Source organism: Hippocampus bargibanti, linkage group LG07 (assembly GCF_051943395.1).
Source record: "Hippocampus bargibanti isolate YZ-2025 linkage group LG07, ASM5194339v1, whole genome shotgun sequence".
NCBI lineage: Eukaryota > Metazoa > Chordata > Actinopteri > Syngnathiformes > Syngnathidae > Hippocampus > Hippocampus bargibanti.
The window spans coordinates 10721273-10739017 of record NC_142740.1 but is presented as its reverse complement, the minus strand read 5'-3'; the positions used below and the strand labels follow the sequence as shown (position 1 = coordinate 10739017).

Genomic DNA, 17745 nt, shown 5'->3' with positions numbered 1-17745 from the left:
CCATAATTCGTTCCAGGACCCTGTTCGAAAAGCGATTTCGGGGGGGGGGGCTGCCTCTCCCGGACGTTCTCCACCCGCTGTCATTCTCTAATCACGGACACGGGGCATTTATACGGTTCGCGATCACCTCGCCAATGCCGGATGATTGACTCAACTCGCCACCGTACCTGGACTCTTCCTTCGATGCGCGAGTGTATCCGGCCCGAGGTACTTTCCTTGCGGCCCGTAAATTTATGTCATCTTCCGGGATTGCGTAATTTTGCACTCTCGTGTGCCCTTTGCTTTTTGGCGTAGTAGGCGGGTCGGATCACCCCCTGCCTTCTTACTCGCTGTGTTTTCTTTTATTTGTGAATAAACATCCTGCTTGGGTAGTACGTGTCTGCTTTGGGATCCCAAACATTCCACTACAGCCTCCTTATTCTTTAATATTGTACTGATCGTAGATTTCGCCATGCTGTATTCCCTCGCCAGATCAGACACTCGCACACCTCCTTCATATTTTGCGATTATTTCTTTCTTAAATGCAGTAGTTGTACGCACTACTTTTCTTTTGTCACTTGAAGCAGCACTTACTTTCTTTGGAGGCATGATTAGGGGCTAAAACTCTTCGTACACTTATATTAAACGCAAGAGCAAAACGCAGCACGTCCGCTAGCGACAACAGTTGGTCACGGAGAGAGCAATGCACCCGTGTGCCGCTCAGCTCCCCACCCTTGCGTACGCACTCACGCGTCGTATTGCCGTTCAAACACCGATTGATGTTCGAACGCCGAAGCAAGAATATCTCGAATATTTTGTTCGAACACCGATTTGTTCGAACAGTGAGGCGTTCGAGAACCGAGGTACCACTGTACCTTGAATGTATTTTCAGTACGTTAGTTGCTTCGCCGGAGGATATTATTCTAGCCACGATCGCGTTTATTTTACTGCCCCGCGTCGTAGGCTGTTTTGCACCTTCGTGTGCCTTTTTATTTTTTGTTAGTGTGGTTGGGTGGATTGCCGCCGCTCGCCCACTAGCATTGTTTGTTTAGTCATTATTTCTGTTCCACAAACCTTTTACCGGGTCCGCGTCATCTCGGACCCGCGCCTTCTGTTAATAAATCGATTGCCTGCACCAACGCCTCTGTCCTGCTTAGCGATCCACCACCTAACCCAAAACGTTCCCGCTCGTCAGCTGCCACAGTCGCCTCCGGAACGTGCCACAAACATTTATGCTTTCCTCTTCAGAACTACAGTAAAGTCTCGTTATATCGATATTCAAGGGAGTCCGAAAAAATATCGATATAACCGGGACTATCGATATATCCGACCCTGTTTGCATGTAATTTTCTCCGTGCGTGCATAGAAATAGTATCGATATAACTGGGACTATCGATATATCCGATATCGATATAACGAGACTTTACTGTATTTGAATCATATTCATAACTGGATGAGTAACATGAAAGCATGTTTTCCGAATCTGAAGCCATTGTTTTGATTCTCCAGCAAGGCAAGACATCTTGGGGTTAGACTACGAACAAGGGGGCGGGACCTTCTGAAACTGGCCACTTCCAGGTTCAATTTGAAGTAGTTTTTGGACACTTTAAGTCATTTTTATTGGTGTTTTGCATTTAAAAAATATCATACTGCTTGTTTTGGGTATTTTAGATGCTATAAAACGTTTTTCTGATGTCAGGAAACAAAAAAGTGATGTCGGTTGTCCTTTAAAGGTTATTGGGCTTCAAGGACAACCGACAAACCGTGACGTCACGGTAGGTACCGTCATCAACTCAAAAACAAGACTTCCTGAATATTCAGTGCAATTCTTAAAACGTAAAATATAGCTATCTGTGGTGGAGTCTTTGTAAAATACGCTCAGTTCAAGTCATTTGAAGTGATTTTACAAATTATGGACACAACTTGTCCGTAGGCGTCGGTTGTACTTTAACTGTGTAATGTATATGAAAATATATATATAATATATATATAATATATATAGTTATTTTATGCAATTGCAGATATACTATTGTCGTATTTTGCAAAATACCATTTGATTGTCAAAGCGATGAGGAAAACATGCTCAATGTTCAAAAGTTCACATTGTGTCAGCTTTTAGAAATGGGTTATTTATGGCACATGCATGATAGAATTACATCTGGATGTATTTCCTCCCAGGGTGTGGTGGGTGATGTTGGTGAACGTGGGCCGACCGGCCCTGATGGCAATGAGGTAAGAGTCCCCATAACTCTTGACATGATTTCAGTTGCTCTTCTCAATAATCTCAGAATTCAATTCGTTTTAGTTTAGTTTGGTTGTCCACAATCACTACTTTCCACAAACAATTGTAATTGAGTGCATGGCCATTCAACTAACAATAACTGGAAATGACAGAAAATGTGGCTCAGGCCTTTGTATTGACACCTTTTATGCTTCTGGATGACATTAATCCAACCATGATCCAAACCGCTTATCCTTTTTAGAGCCACGGGTTTGCTGGAGCCTATTCTCACTGTTTTCATGGAAATTTGCTGCGTCAACCCTGAAGTGGTTGCCAGATAATTGCAAGAAAAGCATCAACGGACATTGGCAGTCACAATTACACCTACTGACAATTTAACCGACCATTCATGTTTTCAAATATGACTGGAAGTCAGAGTAGACATGGAAAGCACACACAGGAATGGCTTAATCAGAATATAACTGCACTTCAGCACTGTGAGGCGGATGTGCCTACCAGTCGGCCACATGGTGCCCTGTGTTGTTCTCTTCCCATATTCATTTCGTGTCTGTCCCAATTTTTCAATATATTGTCCATTCATTCATCAGAACACTTGTAAAATAACAGATGTAATGTATCCAAACGCTCAATAGGTTTGAGGTACTCTAAGTAGCCTCTGTGAGCCAGTCAAATTCTTTCAGACAGGACCATAATTAGATCTTGATGATCTTGTACAGACAGACGCTACCGAGCGCTATCACATAGTGAATTGGAGATTCGACAAACGCAAAAGATGGAGGTTACTTATTAAGCATCCGTTGAAGAGTTAATGTTAACCACATTACCAGTGAAACTAGATGATGACATGCAAAATAGAGTAGGATAAATCTGTACCTTGTTTATGTATTTCTCTGTAAGAGGCCCCAAGACTGTGCATACGGTGTATTTAACCTTTGCATAATCAACCATCCTTTTTTTATGCGGAGGTACTTAATTTGGTGCTTGTACTTTTGCATAAATCTTTTAGGCTTTCAAACCGTGGATGTCGATACCTGATTATTCTGGTGTGCATAGTATACATTACATTAAAATGACAAGTTACAATACTTAATCAGAATGATTAAAACACTGATGTACAATATATACGATTATTTTATGTTTAATACAATGTAATAATTTCATTGGCTGAATAGATTTCCTATACCGAATGTACAATTTGTATATTATTCCGTCTTGTTTATTTAGCTAGTTGCTGTGATGTTTCACAGGGGCCTGTTGGTGGGAGTGGTATTCACGGATTTCCGGGCCTAAGGGTAAGGATGTGTTTCACAATGTTGTGCTTATTTGAATGGTTCATTACATACTGCATGACCACGGTTAGAAACCTTGTTTGATTATTCTTTTGGCACATATGGACTGATGCTTGTCAGTTGGTTGTTTAACATGCCATTCTGTGTTTTTACCTCATGGGTGAAAAATTGTAAAACATAATTTTGTCATCTTTCGAGTTGCTGCTACATTCAAGCAGCTCACACCATTAAAAACTATGCCAGACCTCGATTGGTTGTAAAGTACCAACACGTAATGAAGAGAGCAAGTGTGGAGACCAATAAGAGCTATATGACACTAAGGGGATTTTCCTACAGAGGAGGGCATACCTTCCAGACTTCCGGTTACGGGTTAGGACCAATAACTCTCGGTTTTCAGAAATATACATTTTTGTGAAATAGAAGTAAACTGTCAACTCAACTCACTTTGTTTTCATTGATCCCATCATCTCTCCAATGGTGACACTGAAGTGAGCAATTTTTCTTTGAATTCGCTATATGTCTGAATATTCATACAAACTCCCTGAAAATGTCCTGAATCAGTATAGGTATGATGCAAAAAAACCCGAAAACAAATTCAAGCCGTCGACACATCAAAATCCGAAATATAAGTACATGCCTTGACTCCCCAGGTTGGAAAACAATGTTCATGTCATTACGCTCCTTAAAAAACAGGCTCAAATTATTGAATAATGATTTGATGCACATAAAGTAACATAGATGAGAAGGTTTCTTCAGCCGTCATCTGTACAAAAGTGAAGGTTTCGGACGTTTCGCCTCCTATCCAAGAGACTTCGTCAGCGAACTAAAGTCTGACTGGTCGTATCGGCCCCATTTATATATCCCTAATGTCCAGACCTAGTGGCGCCGGACACAGCTATGATAGGTCCCTACTCTCAGGTTGGGGGGGGGGCGCGGGACCCCCCCCTGTGGCCCCACTGATTGTTCCTACATTCCTGACTAACGATTGGCCTATTACCCCCACTCCCCCCGGTATCACCTCATCAGCATAACGACCCTCATCAGCATTGCGAAAGTTGCCTAACCTGTTTTGCCTGAGCAGGCTATTGTATGAACGATCCAAATTGAACCTCACACCACCCGACCGGTTTAATGAAGGATTTTGTTGTTTTATAAGAATCGCCTCTTTTACCCCCCTTTCAAACCATCTATGTTCTTTCGCTAAGATTTTAACCATCTATGTTCTTTCGCTAAGATTTTAGCGAAAGAACATAGATGGTTTGAAAGGGGGGTAAAAGAGGCGATTCTTATAAAACAACAAAATCCTTCATTAAACCGGTCGGGTGGTGTGAGGTTCAATTTGGATCGTTCATACAATAGCCTGCTCAGGCAAAACAGGTTAGGCAACTTTCGCAATGCTGATGAGGGTCGTTATGCTGATGAGGTGATACCGGGGGGAGTGGGGGTAATAGGCCAATCGTTAGTCAGGAATGTAGGAACAATCAGTGGGGCCACAGGGGGGGGTCCCGCGCCCCCCCCCCCCAACCTGAGAGTAGGGACCTATCATAGCTGTGTCCGGCGCCACTAGGTCTGGACATTAGGGATATATAAATGGGGCCGATACGACCAGTCAGACTTTAGTTCGCTGACGAAGTCTCTTGGATAGGAGGCGAAACGTCCGAAACCTTCACTTTTGTACAGATGACGGCTGAAGAAACCTTCTCATCGATGGACCACTCCTGTACGACTGAGAGCTTACACAGACATAAAGTAACATACCACAATATGGATGGGGAGAGAGTAAATATTATGTGTATGTCTAATGATACCTTTTACCTAATGATAAATCTGATTCAATGAGCTCAGCTCCTTCATGATCTTGATTTCATCTCATCATTCACAGGACCTAAAAACGCCCCACTTGTTTGATGTTTGACCGCAAACATCAGCACACGCAATTTCAAAAGAAACAAACAAGATATGCTGTGAATGCAGACTTTCACCTTTCATTTAAGGTGATTTACATCTAAATCTAGAAAATGTTTTGAAATTATAGCAGTTTATATGCCTCCCTTTTTTTACAATGGGTCAGCTAGCATGCTAGCATCCAATTTCTTAGGGTTAACTAAGCCTCGGTGAAAAACTAAACACCATAGCGATTTTCAGCCATTTATTATTCCAATATCCATTGGATGTGTCAGATCTTAATTTGGACAGACTGTATCTTGACTCAGTGGCAATGACTTACAATAATGACACTAAAATCATTCTGAATTAAACCGTAGCAGAAAAAATGCAGACCGTTGAGATGTGATCCACCCAAATGAAATAATAATGGCTGCTGCAAAGCTGAAAGGATATCAGACACATCATCGAGATAAAGGAAAAATACAAACTAGAGAAATTGTGCAGGCAAAATAACAGGCAACAATTTGAAATGAAAAATTGAGTTGCCAGGTTTAAAGTGAATTTAGATCTGTTTGTGTTTGAAAGATTTCATAGTACTGAAAGACAAACTAGAGAAATTGTGGAGGCGAAAGGTGACAGGCAACACTTTGAAATTTGAATGAGTTGTCAGGTTTAAAGTGAATTTGTTTGTATTTGAAAGATTCCATTTTGTACCTTTCTGTAGGGGGACCTGGGCTCTGAGGGTCCTCGAGGGCTGCCTGGTATGGTCGGAAGAAAGGTAGTTACATTATGACAATAGACATATACAGTATACAGTGATACCTCGGTTTACGAACCCCTTGGCTTACGAACTTTTTGGTTTACGAGCGTTACATTTATGAAAATTTTACCTTGGCATACAAACTATTTTTCGGGATACACATGGAGCTGCCACAATGAGTGATGTGAGCCCGTTGTCCGAACAAGAAAATACCACCGTTTTTGTCCTCTATTCCCCGCCCCGAGTCTTTGGTTAAAGCCACATCATTGGTTAAGAATGCAGCAGGGGGGGTTAAACATTAATGAGAAAGGCACACGACAGAGTGAACGTGACACACACACGCGAAAGGGAGACGACAGAGCTTGAAACAAAAAACAAAAGTGAAAAAAAAAAAAGTGAAATAGTGAGAATGGTTAGAAAACAGTGACATTTGGACTCGTTTCAACTAGAAGGTTATAATATCCCATCAATCAGGCTCCACAAACAACCCGCACAAGCCATCTGTACACTTGATACAAAAAGCTATCAACCCAGCTAAACAGAACACAATTGTTGAGGAACTAGGCAAAATGATTGCTGAGAGAGCACCTCAAAGGGATCATTCCTCAAGATGGTGAAAGAAGAAGGCTCCGCTCCTCATCAAGTGTTTAATGCTGATGAAACCGGCCACTCCATTCCATCAAGCCATCAACGACCACCACAAAGGTAAATAAAACGACTTTCTTATATAGTACAGTTTATTTCTTTAATTATAATACTATAGCTGAATAGCACATTTATTATGCATAAAATAAGGTATTTTTGTGTAGTTTTAAGGCTTAGAAAATTAGAAAGTAGAAAATTATATTTTATGGGGACCTGGGAACGGATAATTCTTATTTTAATGGTTTCCTATGGGAAATTAATATTTGGGATACACACTTTTCGCCTTACACACTCTGTCTGGGAACCAATTAAGTTCGTAAGCCAAGGTATCACAGTATTTTTAAATGTTTCATGGTCGGTCATGTTGCTATAAAACTCCATATCTGCACAGCAAAATTATAACCGGTGTATACTTTATGATATTTATCACATTTGTCAGATCTAAACCAGAATGATTGGTCATGTTTTTACAAATATGAATTCATACCGAAATCTTAATCACCTTCATGTTAATCATGTTAAAGACTCAGATGGGTGTTAGAGTAAATGTTTGTGTGGTAATAATAATTTTAATAATAATAATAATAATAATAATATTAATAATAATAATAATAATAACTATTATTATTATTATTATTACTTCTTCTACTACTACCACTACTACTACTACTACTACTACTACTACTACTACTACTACTACTACTATTGTTACTCTTTTTATAGGAAATAATTTCGATATAAGAAGTAATGATCAGCGATAAGTGAATTTAAAAATGCCAGAGATCATCTTTCGATTCATTTGGATTTAGTATGAAAAATAAGAATAAGAAAGCCTTCAACAGTCCACAATGAGGAAATTTGCAATCTACAGCTACAAAATTGAAAGGGGGTGGAATCTTTCATTTCTTTCATTTGTCTTTCATTTGTTGCAACATTGCATTGAAGTACTATGATTCATCATAATACATACCTGTACATTCTTGACAAACTACTTTTGTTGTTGTTTTTTTTTACTTGATTCCGTCATTAACCTCAATCCAAATAATTTCCTTTCATAGCTACTCCATCAGTCATCCGTTGTTTTGTTGTCCTCTTTCCTTTCCTCTTTTCTGGCAGGGTCCAGCCGGACAAGCTGGCCTGCCTGGATTGAAAGGTGATAAGGTGATCTAAATATTTATATATTTGCAGTGTGTTTGTGTTTGTTGTCATTAAGACAGAAATGTAAAATGGTTATTGTACATGGTAGTCATCAATTGCAGGAATTTACAACTATATTAGTGACGATTTAAAGGACAACCGACACCATTTTTTTGATTCCTAACTGACATCAGAAAAACGTTTTATAGCATCTAAAATACCCAAAACACACACACTGATATTTTTAGTCAAATGCAAAAGACCAATAAAAATGAGTTAGTGTCCCAAAACTTCTTTAAAATGACCTCGGGGTGGCGAGTTTCAGAAGGTACCGGCCCCTTGTTCGTGACGTCGCGCCAAGACGTCTTTGCCTTGCTCTAGAATCAGATTCGGAGAAAAATGCTTTCTTGTTACTCATCCAGTTATGAATATGATTGAAATAGTTCTGAAGAGGAAAGCATAAATGTTTGCAATTGATTAAAGAAGTCCTTCCAGATCATTTTGAGGCGTCTGGACTCCTATGTAGTGTCACATAAAATGCACAAGATGCTCCGTTGGAAATGGGCTGATTTCTCTGCTGGGAATTTGTGTCAACTCGTATCAAATAGTAGTCTCGGTGCAACACACAACGATTCACAATCACGTTATTTATGTCTTTTCCTTCTAATTTTGCCATAAACACGGATCAACACGATGTTTTCAGACCAAACAAAGTACCCAAAATGCATTGTGTGTCCCTTTCTCGGTCAGTGACGATACCTACCGTGACATCACATCAGGCATCGTCATCAACTCGAAAACAAGACTTCCCGAATATTCAGCGCGAGTCTTAAAAGTAAAATATAGCTATGTGCCGTGGAATTTTTGTAAAATGCGCTCAGTAGAAGTCATTTGAAGTGATTTTACAAATTCTGGACACAACTTGTCCGGTGGTGTCGGTTGTCCTTTAAATATTTTACAAAAGAGAAATAATACTGAAAATATCCCGCTTCATGGAAGACAGTCCAGCCCTTTTTATTGTTCTTCTTTTAATAAAGACTCAAATCCCAATCAAGGTTTTTAATCTGATCAGTATATTTTAATCAGTAGCATTCTTCGCCAGTAGTGTAGTTGCATGAGGTTTCACCTTCTACAGGACACAAGAATATTCTTGCCTTCAATGAATCAGATTTTGTCATAAAAAATGAAAGCACAAACTTGTGGTTAGTATGCCCACTTCACAGTGCAAAGGTTGTGAGTTTAAATCCCGCTACGGCCTCCCTGTGTGGAGTTTGCATGTTCTCCCTAGGCCTGTGTCGGTTTTCTCCGGGTACTCCGGTTTCCTCCCACATTCCAATAACATGCACGGTAGACTGATTGAACACTCTAAATTGTCCGTAGGTGTGAGTGTGAGAGTGGATAGTTTGTTTGGCCCTGTGAACCCTGTGGTTGGCTGGCAAACGGTTCAGGGTGTCCCCATTTACTGCCTGAATACGGCTGGGAAAGGCTCCAGCACCCCCGAGACCCTAGTGAAGAAAAAGTGGTTCAGATAATGAATGAATGAATGAATGAATTATAAAATTATTTGAATACTGTAAGTCTCTGTATAGTGCCATCTTGGTTAAATTTAAGATCGATGAGAAGGTTTCTTCAGCCGTCATCTGTACGTCTTTGAAGGTGTCGGATGTTTCTTCTTATCCAAGAGGCTTCGTCAGCGAACTAAAATTTGCTGGTAGTTTTGGCCCTACATATATATCTCCACTGTCCAGAGGTGGTGGTGGCAGACTCTGCTATGATAGGTCCCTGCTCTCAGGTTGGGGGGAGCAGAGGACTATTCCCTGAGGCTACACTGATAACTTCTATTGTCCTGACTGATTATTACTATTGTCAGTGTTTGAAATAGCGTCTGCTCGGTGGCCCGGGGCGTACAACTTTGACGTTGGGCGTACAACTTTCAAAACGTGTCAGCCCGGATGACCGACAGACATTTGTTTTATTCAATAAACCAAAAGCCACAAACAAAATGCTACGAGCCATGTGGACTCCACTTTCTCAGCGGCTTTCAAAGCACTGCAGTACACTTTTCAGTCAGAGTGGTGCCCGAAGCAGGCTTCTTATTGGTTGCCGGTGGCGAGTATGCAAATTGATAAACGAGCGTTCGTTTGACTTTCAGAACTGTGAAGTACACTTTTCAGTCAGGGTGTAGTCCGAAGCAGGCTTCTGATTGGCTGCCGGTGCCGAGTATGCAAATTGCCAAACGAACGTTCGAAAGTGGAGTGTAGCTTTGAGCAGACAACACAATGCAAACGTTCCATTGTACACCATGACAAAGCAAAGGAATGAAGATCAGTCGCAGAGAGACAGAATATATGTGTGTGAATAAAAGGGATCCCAGTGCAAGAGTGATGCTACACGGAGAAGAGATAAAGAAAGTGGAGGATTTTAAGTACTTGGGGTCAACTGTCCAGAGCAATGGAGAGTGTGGAAAAGAGGTGAAGAAGCGTGTCCAGGCAGGCTGGAGCGGCTGGAGAAAAATGTCAGGTGTGATGTGTGAGAGGAGGGTTTCAGCTAGGATGAAAGTAAAAGTGTATAAAACAGTGGTGATACCAACTATGATGTTTGGACTGGAGACGGTGCCACTGAAGAAAAGACAGGAAGCAGAGCTGGAGGTAGCAGAGCTGAAGATGTTGAGGTTTTCTTTGGGTGTGACCAGGTTGGATATGATCAGTACATTAGAGGGACAACTCATATTAGAGGCTTTGGAGAGAAAGTCAGAGAAGCCAGACTGAGATGGTTTGGACATGTCCAGAGGAGAGAGACCGACTATATCGGGAGAAGGATGCTGAGTCTTGAACTGCCAGGCAGGAGACCGAGAGGAAGACCGAAGAGGAGGTTTAGGGATGTGGTCAAATAGGACATGAAGGTAGCTGGTGTGAGAGAAGAGGATGCACAAAATCGGGAAAGTTGGAGGACAATGATTCGCTGTGGCGACCCCTGAAGGGAAAAGCCGTAAGGAAAAGAAGAAGAAGACATTGTACACCATGACGACAAACGACAACTGGAGAAAAATCTTCAGCAAGGTATATTTTCCATAAATTAGGCAAGGGAGCATTTGTCATTAGGACAAATTTAAATAATTACAAAAAAAACTTCACAACAATGTTTTTATTTTTTTGGGCGATTAGACGTCTTTTTGTGTTTTAAGTTATGAAAAATCGGGCAGGCAACTTTTTGGCCTAGGCTGGCAACTTTTCAGAGTTGTCTGCCCGGGTGTCCACTAACTTTTTGTCACAAGTTTGAGACACTGCAATTGTCCTGCCTGATTATGGGGTCTACAACTGGCCTGATTGCTCCATTTGTTCTGGCATCACCTCATCAGCATTAAATTTAAGATATTCCAAGCATACAACACACTGTGGAAATAAGTGAAACACACACTTATTTGTGAAAAAATAATGTAGTGTGTTTCCCGTGCAATGTTGCAGCCTTTCCGCAGTGCTATAGGCTCAATAATGCAATCCCCTGCAAGCACTCAGATTCTGGGAGACAACGGAATCGAGAAAACTGTCCCACAATCACCATTGATGATCGTAATCGTAACAATAACCTTTAGTTCGCTGACGAAGCCTCTTGGATAGGAGGCGAAACGTCCGAAACCTTCACTTTTGTACAGATGACGGCTGAAGAAACCTTCTCATCGAACAATAAAAAACAAATATTGTCATCATCATAATAATTATACTAGTAGGGAGGCATGGTGTTCAACTAGTTAGTGCTTCAGCCTGACAGTGCAGGGTTGAAGGGTTCGTTCGATTCCAGCTCATCCCTTCCTGTGTGGCATTTGTATGTTCTCCTCATTCCTGCGTGGGCTTTCTGTGCGTACATTTGGTTCCTCCCACATTCCAAAAACATATCTAGCAGATTAATGGAACATTCTAAATTGTCCTTAGATGTGAGTATGGGAGCAAATGGCTGTCCTGTACGTCTAAGTGCGCCCTGCGCTTGGATGGGAAGCAGTTTAGGGTGTCCCCCACCTTCTGCCCGAAGACAGCTGGGATAGGTTCTGGCACCTCCCACAGCCCTTATGATGGAAATGCGTTTGGAAAATGCATGAATGAATGGGTGTGCCGCACACATCAGACAGCTGTAGTTGTTCACGCAACACGTTGTCCATTAGCACAGACACAACTATTTAATAGTCGCTTACATGGTTCCCCACTCTCCAAGTTTTTTTTTTTTAAACCTAACGAAGCCAAAGAGATTAAACGTGTAAAATACCCTTCATGATTTCAGGAGATAGGAAACTCAACAAAAATTGCGTGCAGTTACAGTGCTGGCTTCATTTCCAGCTCCTACATAAACATTGTTGGAAATTAGGTGCACCGTTTATATTGCAGAAGCGTCGAAGCATGTAGAAACACACATCTGTCGTCATGATCACATGTGTATTGACTTAATATCAGGTTAGTTTGCAATGGTCTCTTTGTTAGGTTTGTGTTATATCTCTGTGTGATGCTGTGAAATATAGGGCGAAGTGGGACAACAGGGTGAACCAGGAGAGATGGGTTTCCAAGGTGACAAGGTATGTGCCTTATACAGCATTTAGCTAATTTGGAGATTGATTGATTTTATTTATATTTTAATGAAGCCATCGTCCATTTTGATGCTATCCTTGTCAGACTGTGGTCCCTTGTGACATGACTGTTTGTGTGTGTGTGTGTGTGTGTGTGTGTGTGTGTGTGTGTGTGTGTGTGTGTGTGTGTGTGTGTGTGTGTGTGTGTGTGTGTGTGTGTGTGTGTGTGTGTGTGTGTGTGTGTGTGTGTGTGTGTGTGTGTGTGTGTGTGTGTGTGTGCGTGCGCGCGTTTATGTGATTGTGTCTTTAAAGGGCATTTCTGGTGAAGCTGGTTCTCCTGGTCCAAGAGGAAAACCTGGACCACCGGTATGTTTTAAGTCAGTGGATGTTTGTTTTCTTCAGGTTTCTTTTAGCTTTTACAGACTTTGCTATATAAACACATCTGCAGAACTTTTCTTACCTTGGAAACTAACGTTACTTGGCCATTTTCACACAACTCCTCAATACGTCTGTATAAGCTCTCAGTCGTAGAGGAGTGGTCCATCGATGAAAAGGTTTCTTCAGCCGTCATCTGTACTTGTTTGAAGGTGTCGGACGTTTCACCTCTTATCCAAGAAACTTCGTCAGCAAACTAAAGTCTAACTGGTAGTTTAGGCCCTATATATATATCCCTACTGTCCAGACATGGCGGTGCCGGACTCTGCTATAATAGGTCCCTGCTCTCAGGTTGGGGGCAGCAGAGAACTACTCCCTGCAGCTCCACTGATTGTTCCTATTGTTCTGACTAACTACTAGCCTGATTGCCCCACTTCCACCGGTGTCACCTGTCAGCATTACTAATCCTATGTTGCCTAATCAGGCTATTGTACTATCATAGCAAAAAAAACTAGAAAAAAATAGAGTTCAGGATGATAGTACAGCGTGTAACATGTACTCAGAGTTTGGTGAGTGTGGCAGTGGGAAGGGACAGGGGGGGCAGGGCTGGGAGGGAGATGAATCTCCTAACTGCCTGGTGGCAGCATGAATTACTGATTCAAGGTGCGCATGAGAAATATAATACATAATTGGAGATAGTCTGAAAACCTCCATCTATACATTTTCTAATCTTTTTATCCTCAAAAAGGTGGCAGAGTTGCCGGTGCTTGTCCCAGCTGTCTTCTGACAAATAGGGCACACACAAACAACCATTCGCGATCACACTCACAACAAGGGACAATTTAGAGTGCTCCAATATCCTGTCATACATGTTTTTGTAATGTGAGAGGAAAGCGGAGAAAACCCACACTGGCACGGAGAACATGCAAACTCCACATGGGAAGGATGGAGTCAGAATTGAACACCGCACCTTTGTACTGTGAGGCGGATGGGCTAACCAGTCGTATACTATACTATACATTCACAAAATATGGGATGCTGCTGTTTAAGATGTGGATACTTGGAGACAATCTTATACACATGACATTTCTGAGGAAATTGCAGTTTCTGTATTGTTTGAGCTTTGTCTTTTCAACAGGGTCGAATTGGAGACGTTGGGTTACAAGGCGCACCAGGACCTCCAGGACCGGAGGTAATCAGCCCCACACAAAATTGACTTCCTTGTCACCAACACAACATAGTCTTAAATACAAACATTTAAGCACAAGGAAGAGAAAAAAACAATATCTATAAATAAATGACAAGTCATCTCATTCTTCGGAAAAACAAAGTCTGCAGTTCCATACCTGGTCCTCTGCAAACCAGCTTTTTTTGAATCCAGTCAGAACTGAAGACTAATTAGAAGGGTTGGCAGACAAATGCTCTTCTGCAGACACATTATTTGCGATGATTTCTCATTGAGGAATTCCTAAATGTTACCTGGGGAAAGCCCACGCAGGCATGGGGAGAACATGCAAGCTCCAAAAAGGGTGGCGGGAGCAGGAATTGAGGCTCTGCACTGTGAGGTTGACATCGTAACCAATCTTTCACATGGCTGCCCTCAAAAAGAACTTGAACTATAAAATACATGTATATATTTTCAGCCAACAATATTTCTTCTATTTGGTATTTGTAAATGCCCAACCTACATCTAGATAAAAAATAGAGAGTTGGACTCACACACAGCTGTTTTTCAGGGTTTTCCAGGAGACATTGGAGTGCCTGGGCCCAATGGACCACCTGGACCAAAGGTATGGCGAGAACTATGTTTCTGTAAACTCATAGAAACCATAACATTCATTTTATGTGGTCTTTTAGGGTTTACAAGGTGCGAGGGGTGTTCATGGCCCGATAGGACCAAAAGGAATGCAGGTAAGAGGATTTAATACTTGATCTACCATTCAATATTGACACTGTAACAATAAGTTCATCAAAAAATAAAAAATCCATTCAAGTCTAGTCTGCAGAAAGATAAATATTAGGTAAGACAGCCTGTCTCCTGTTAGCAACTCTTTTGTCTCAGATGTCGCTAGGAAAATGTTTCACTGGGTGAGGTCATGAATCACGTTGGGTGCTTATAAAAACAGAACTGAATGTTTTCCAGTCCTTAGGGGGGAAAAATCAGAAAAAAAAAAACTTTTGGCCCCTGGACAAGTGCTGAATCCTGCAGCTTCCGAAGGAAATGAGACATTTTCAGTGTCAACACCTAATAGCATCAGTGAAAAAAGAGACCAAAGAACATCTGTTCTGGTTGTGTACGAAAGTGTTGCTTGTACACACTGACATACTCCGATGTTGAGCTGTTTCATCAAATGAGCATACTATTGAAGGCACGGAGTTATGCTACAAGATGCGTACAGGATTTCTTTCTTTTTGAGAACAAGCAAAATTTGCAGTGCAGATTGAGAGATGAGGAATGTGTAAGGATGAAATATGACATGTGAAAACAGGGTCGCAATCTCGTTCTGTAATCGCAGAACATGCTGACATTACTTATGTCCATCCTTCTTAAGATTACTTTTGTGTGTGTGTGTGTGTGTGTGTGTGTGTGTGTGTGTGTGTGTGTGTGTGTGTGTGTGTGTGTGTGTGTGTGTGTGTGTGTGCGTGTGTGTGTGTGTGTGTGTGTGCGTGTGTGTGTGCGTGTGTGTGTGTGTGTGTGTGTGTGTGTGTGTGTGTGTGTGTGTGTGTGTGTGTGTGTGTGTGTGTGTGTGTGTGTGTGTGTGTGTGTGTGTGTGTGTGTGTGTGTGTGTGTGTGTGTGTGTGTGTGTGTGTGTGTGCGTGCTTGCGTGTGTGTGAGCATGTTTTGATGGATATTACTCGATGTAATTTGTGCTGTTTTCATACAGGGTGAAGAAGGACCGCTTGGCCCAACTGGTAAAGCTGGTCCAAATGTAAGAACTATCAGATGATTAAAAATAAAGCTGTATTTTCCGGTGTATAAGATGCCCCCAAAAGCCTTCTTTTTCTTCAAAAGATGACACTGCGCCTTATACGCAGGTGCGCTCTATGTGAACTACTATTGAGTGACAACAGGTCTCGCAACTACTGTCAGTAGCCACCACCTCCATTTCTGCCTGTAAAAGAAGTACAGTGATACCTCAGCTTACGAACTCAATTGGTGCCCAGAAAGTGTGGGGAAGACGAAAAGTGCGTCTTCCGAACATTAATTTCCCATAGGAAACCACTAAAATGAGAATAATCCGTTCCCAAGTCCCCATAAAACATATTTTTCTCATAAATAAGCCTTAAAACTACAAATAATATACCTTATTTTATGTATAATACATGTGCTATTGTATTGTAATGAAAGAAATAAACTGTACAGTATAATAGTTATTTTATTTACCTTTGTGATGGTCGTTGATGGCTTGATGGAATGGAGTGGCAGGAGGTGGGAGGGAGTTACTATTTGGAAGGAGAATCACATTGAATAAAGACTGTAGGAAGGAGGGTTAGCCTATCTTTCATAGGCTTATGCCCAGGGACGGACTTCCTGTGTAATGAAAGTCCGGTTTTCCAAAAAAGTCCGGTTTCATCTGTGCTTGGGCCGAGCACGCAAGATATAGAAAGTCAAGGGTAATACAAAGTAAGTGTAAGATGCCGGCAGGGAAAGCCTACATGGAGCGCCATGACCAGGTGGCTGGCATAGTCTCCCGAAACATGTGTGCGGAATGTCGACTGGAAACCCCAAGGTCAAAATGGGAAACACCTCCCAATGTGGTCGAAAATGACCGAGCAAAGATCCTGTGGGACATACAGATACAGATTCTCAAGAAGGTAATGGCCAACCAACCAGGTATCGTGGTCATAGATAAAGGGCAGAGGAAAGCCGTTGTCATGGACGCGTTCCCGAGTCAGCGAAACATCAGAAAGAAGAAACATAAAAAAATCGAGAAATTCCATGGGCTCAGAGAGGAGCTGGAGAGAGCCTGGAATAGGTGACTGTCGTGCCTGTGGTGGTTGGAGCACTCGGGGCAGTAACCCCCAAACTCGACGAGTGGTTGCTACAGATCCCGGGAACAACATTGGATATCTCGATACAGAAAAGCGCAGTGCTGGGAACAGCACGGATACTGCGCAGAACCCTCAAGCTTCCTGGCTTCTGGTAGAGGCCCCGAGCGAAAATTGGGGGACAGACACCACCCAAGGGGGGGTGAGACAAGGATTTTTTTTCATATATAGTCAGTAAATGGAATGCTCTGTGAATAACTAGGATCTGAAGCTTCCTGAAGTGTCCTGAATGTGTGCTGCATTATGTGTGTCATATTAGGGGCGACCTGGAAGGAAAGGCCAAATGGGTGAACCTGGTTCAGATGGTCTGCTGGTCAGTCTATTTTCCTAATGTTGTATTTCTGCAATATTTTGATACTCTGTATTTGTATTTTTAAAACCCATCTATTTAAAATTGCATTTTCTGTGTAGCTCTCTCACTTGTTTCTATTTATAATTGTATTTTATTTATTGCATTGTATTCGTGATTATATTTTATTTATTATAGTACCTATGCTTGTCTGTGACTGTAAAGTGTCCTTGAGAGCTTTGAAAGGCGCTTAAAATGTATATTATTATTGTTATTATTATTATTATTATTATTATTATTATTATTATTATTATTATTATTGTGACTCGATCAAAATGGACTCTTCTAAATGGTTGGATGAAATTAAGAAAAAACTATGAAGAGCTAATTTCCAAAATGTGATCCATCCATTTTGATTGTTCTGTGAAAAAGGCCAGCAATTTCTTTTGCCCTTCTAACAAAATGCATTGACTGTGCTGGAAACAAACTATAAAATAATGTAGTCGGCGTAGTCGTAATAGCAGTAATAGTCCTCTTTAT

General features: G+C 41.4%; 1 protein-coding gene across 7 annotated transcripts in view; it reads left to right on the top strand.

The window, feature by feature from the left end:
• The window catches only part of col24a1 (collagen type XXIV alpha 1), a 158550-nt gene that overhangs the window by 64689 nt on the left and 76116 nt on the right, over positions 1-17745 (top strand). For 4 of the 7 annotated variants that reach the window (XM_089000674.1, XM_089000677.1, XM_089000672.1 and 1 more), the window contains 12 exons: positions 1713-1754; positions 2158-2211; positions 3469-3513; positions 6122-6175; positions 7919-7963; positions 12447-12500; positions 12804-12857; positions 14005-14058; positions 14603-14656; positions 14724-14777; positions 15752-15796; positions 17176-17229. In XM_089000674.1, the coding sequence (XP_088856800.1) occupies positions 1713-1754; positions 2158-2211; positions 3469-3513; positions 6122-6175; positions 7919-7963; positions 12447-12500; positions 12804-12857; positions 14005-14058; positions 14603-14656; positions 14724-14777; positions 15752-15796; positions 17176-17229 (609 nt within the window). The remainder of the gene's footprint in view (positions 1-1712; positions 1755-2157; positions 2212-3468; positions 3514-6121; positions 6176-7918; positions 7964-12446; positions 12501-12803; positions 12858-14004; positions 14059-14602; positions 14657-14723; positions 14778-15751; positions 15797-17175; positions 17230-17745) is intronic. The other 3 variants (XM_089000678.1, XM_089000676.1, XM_089000673.1) reach the window with 1 other exon arrangement.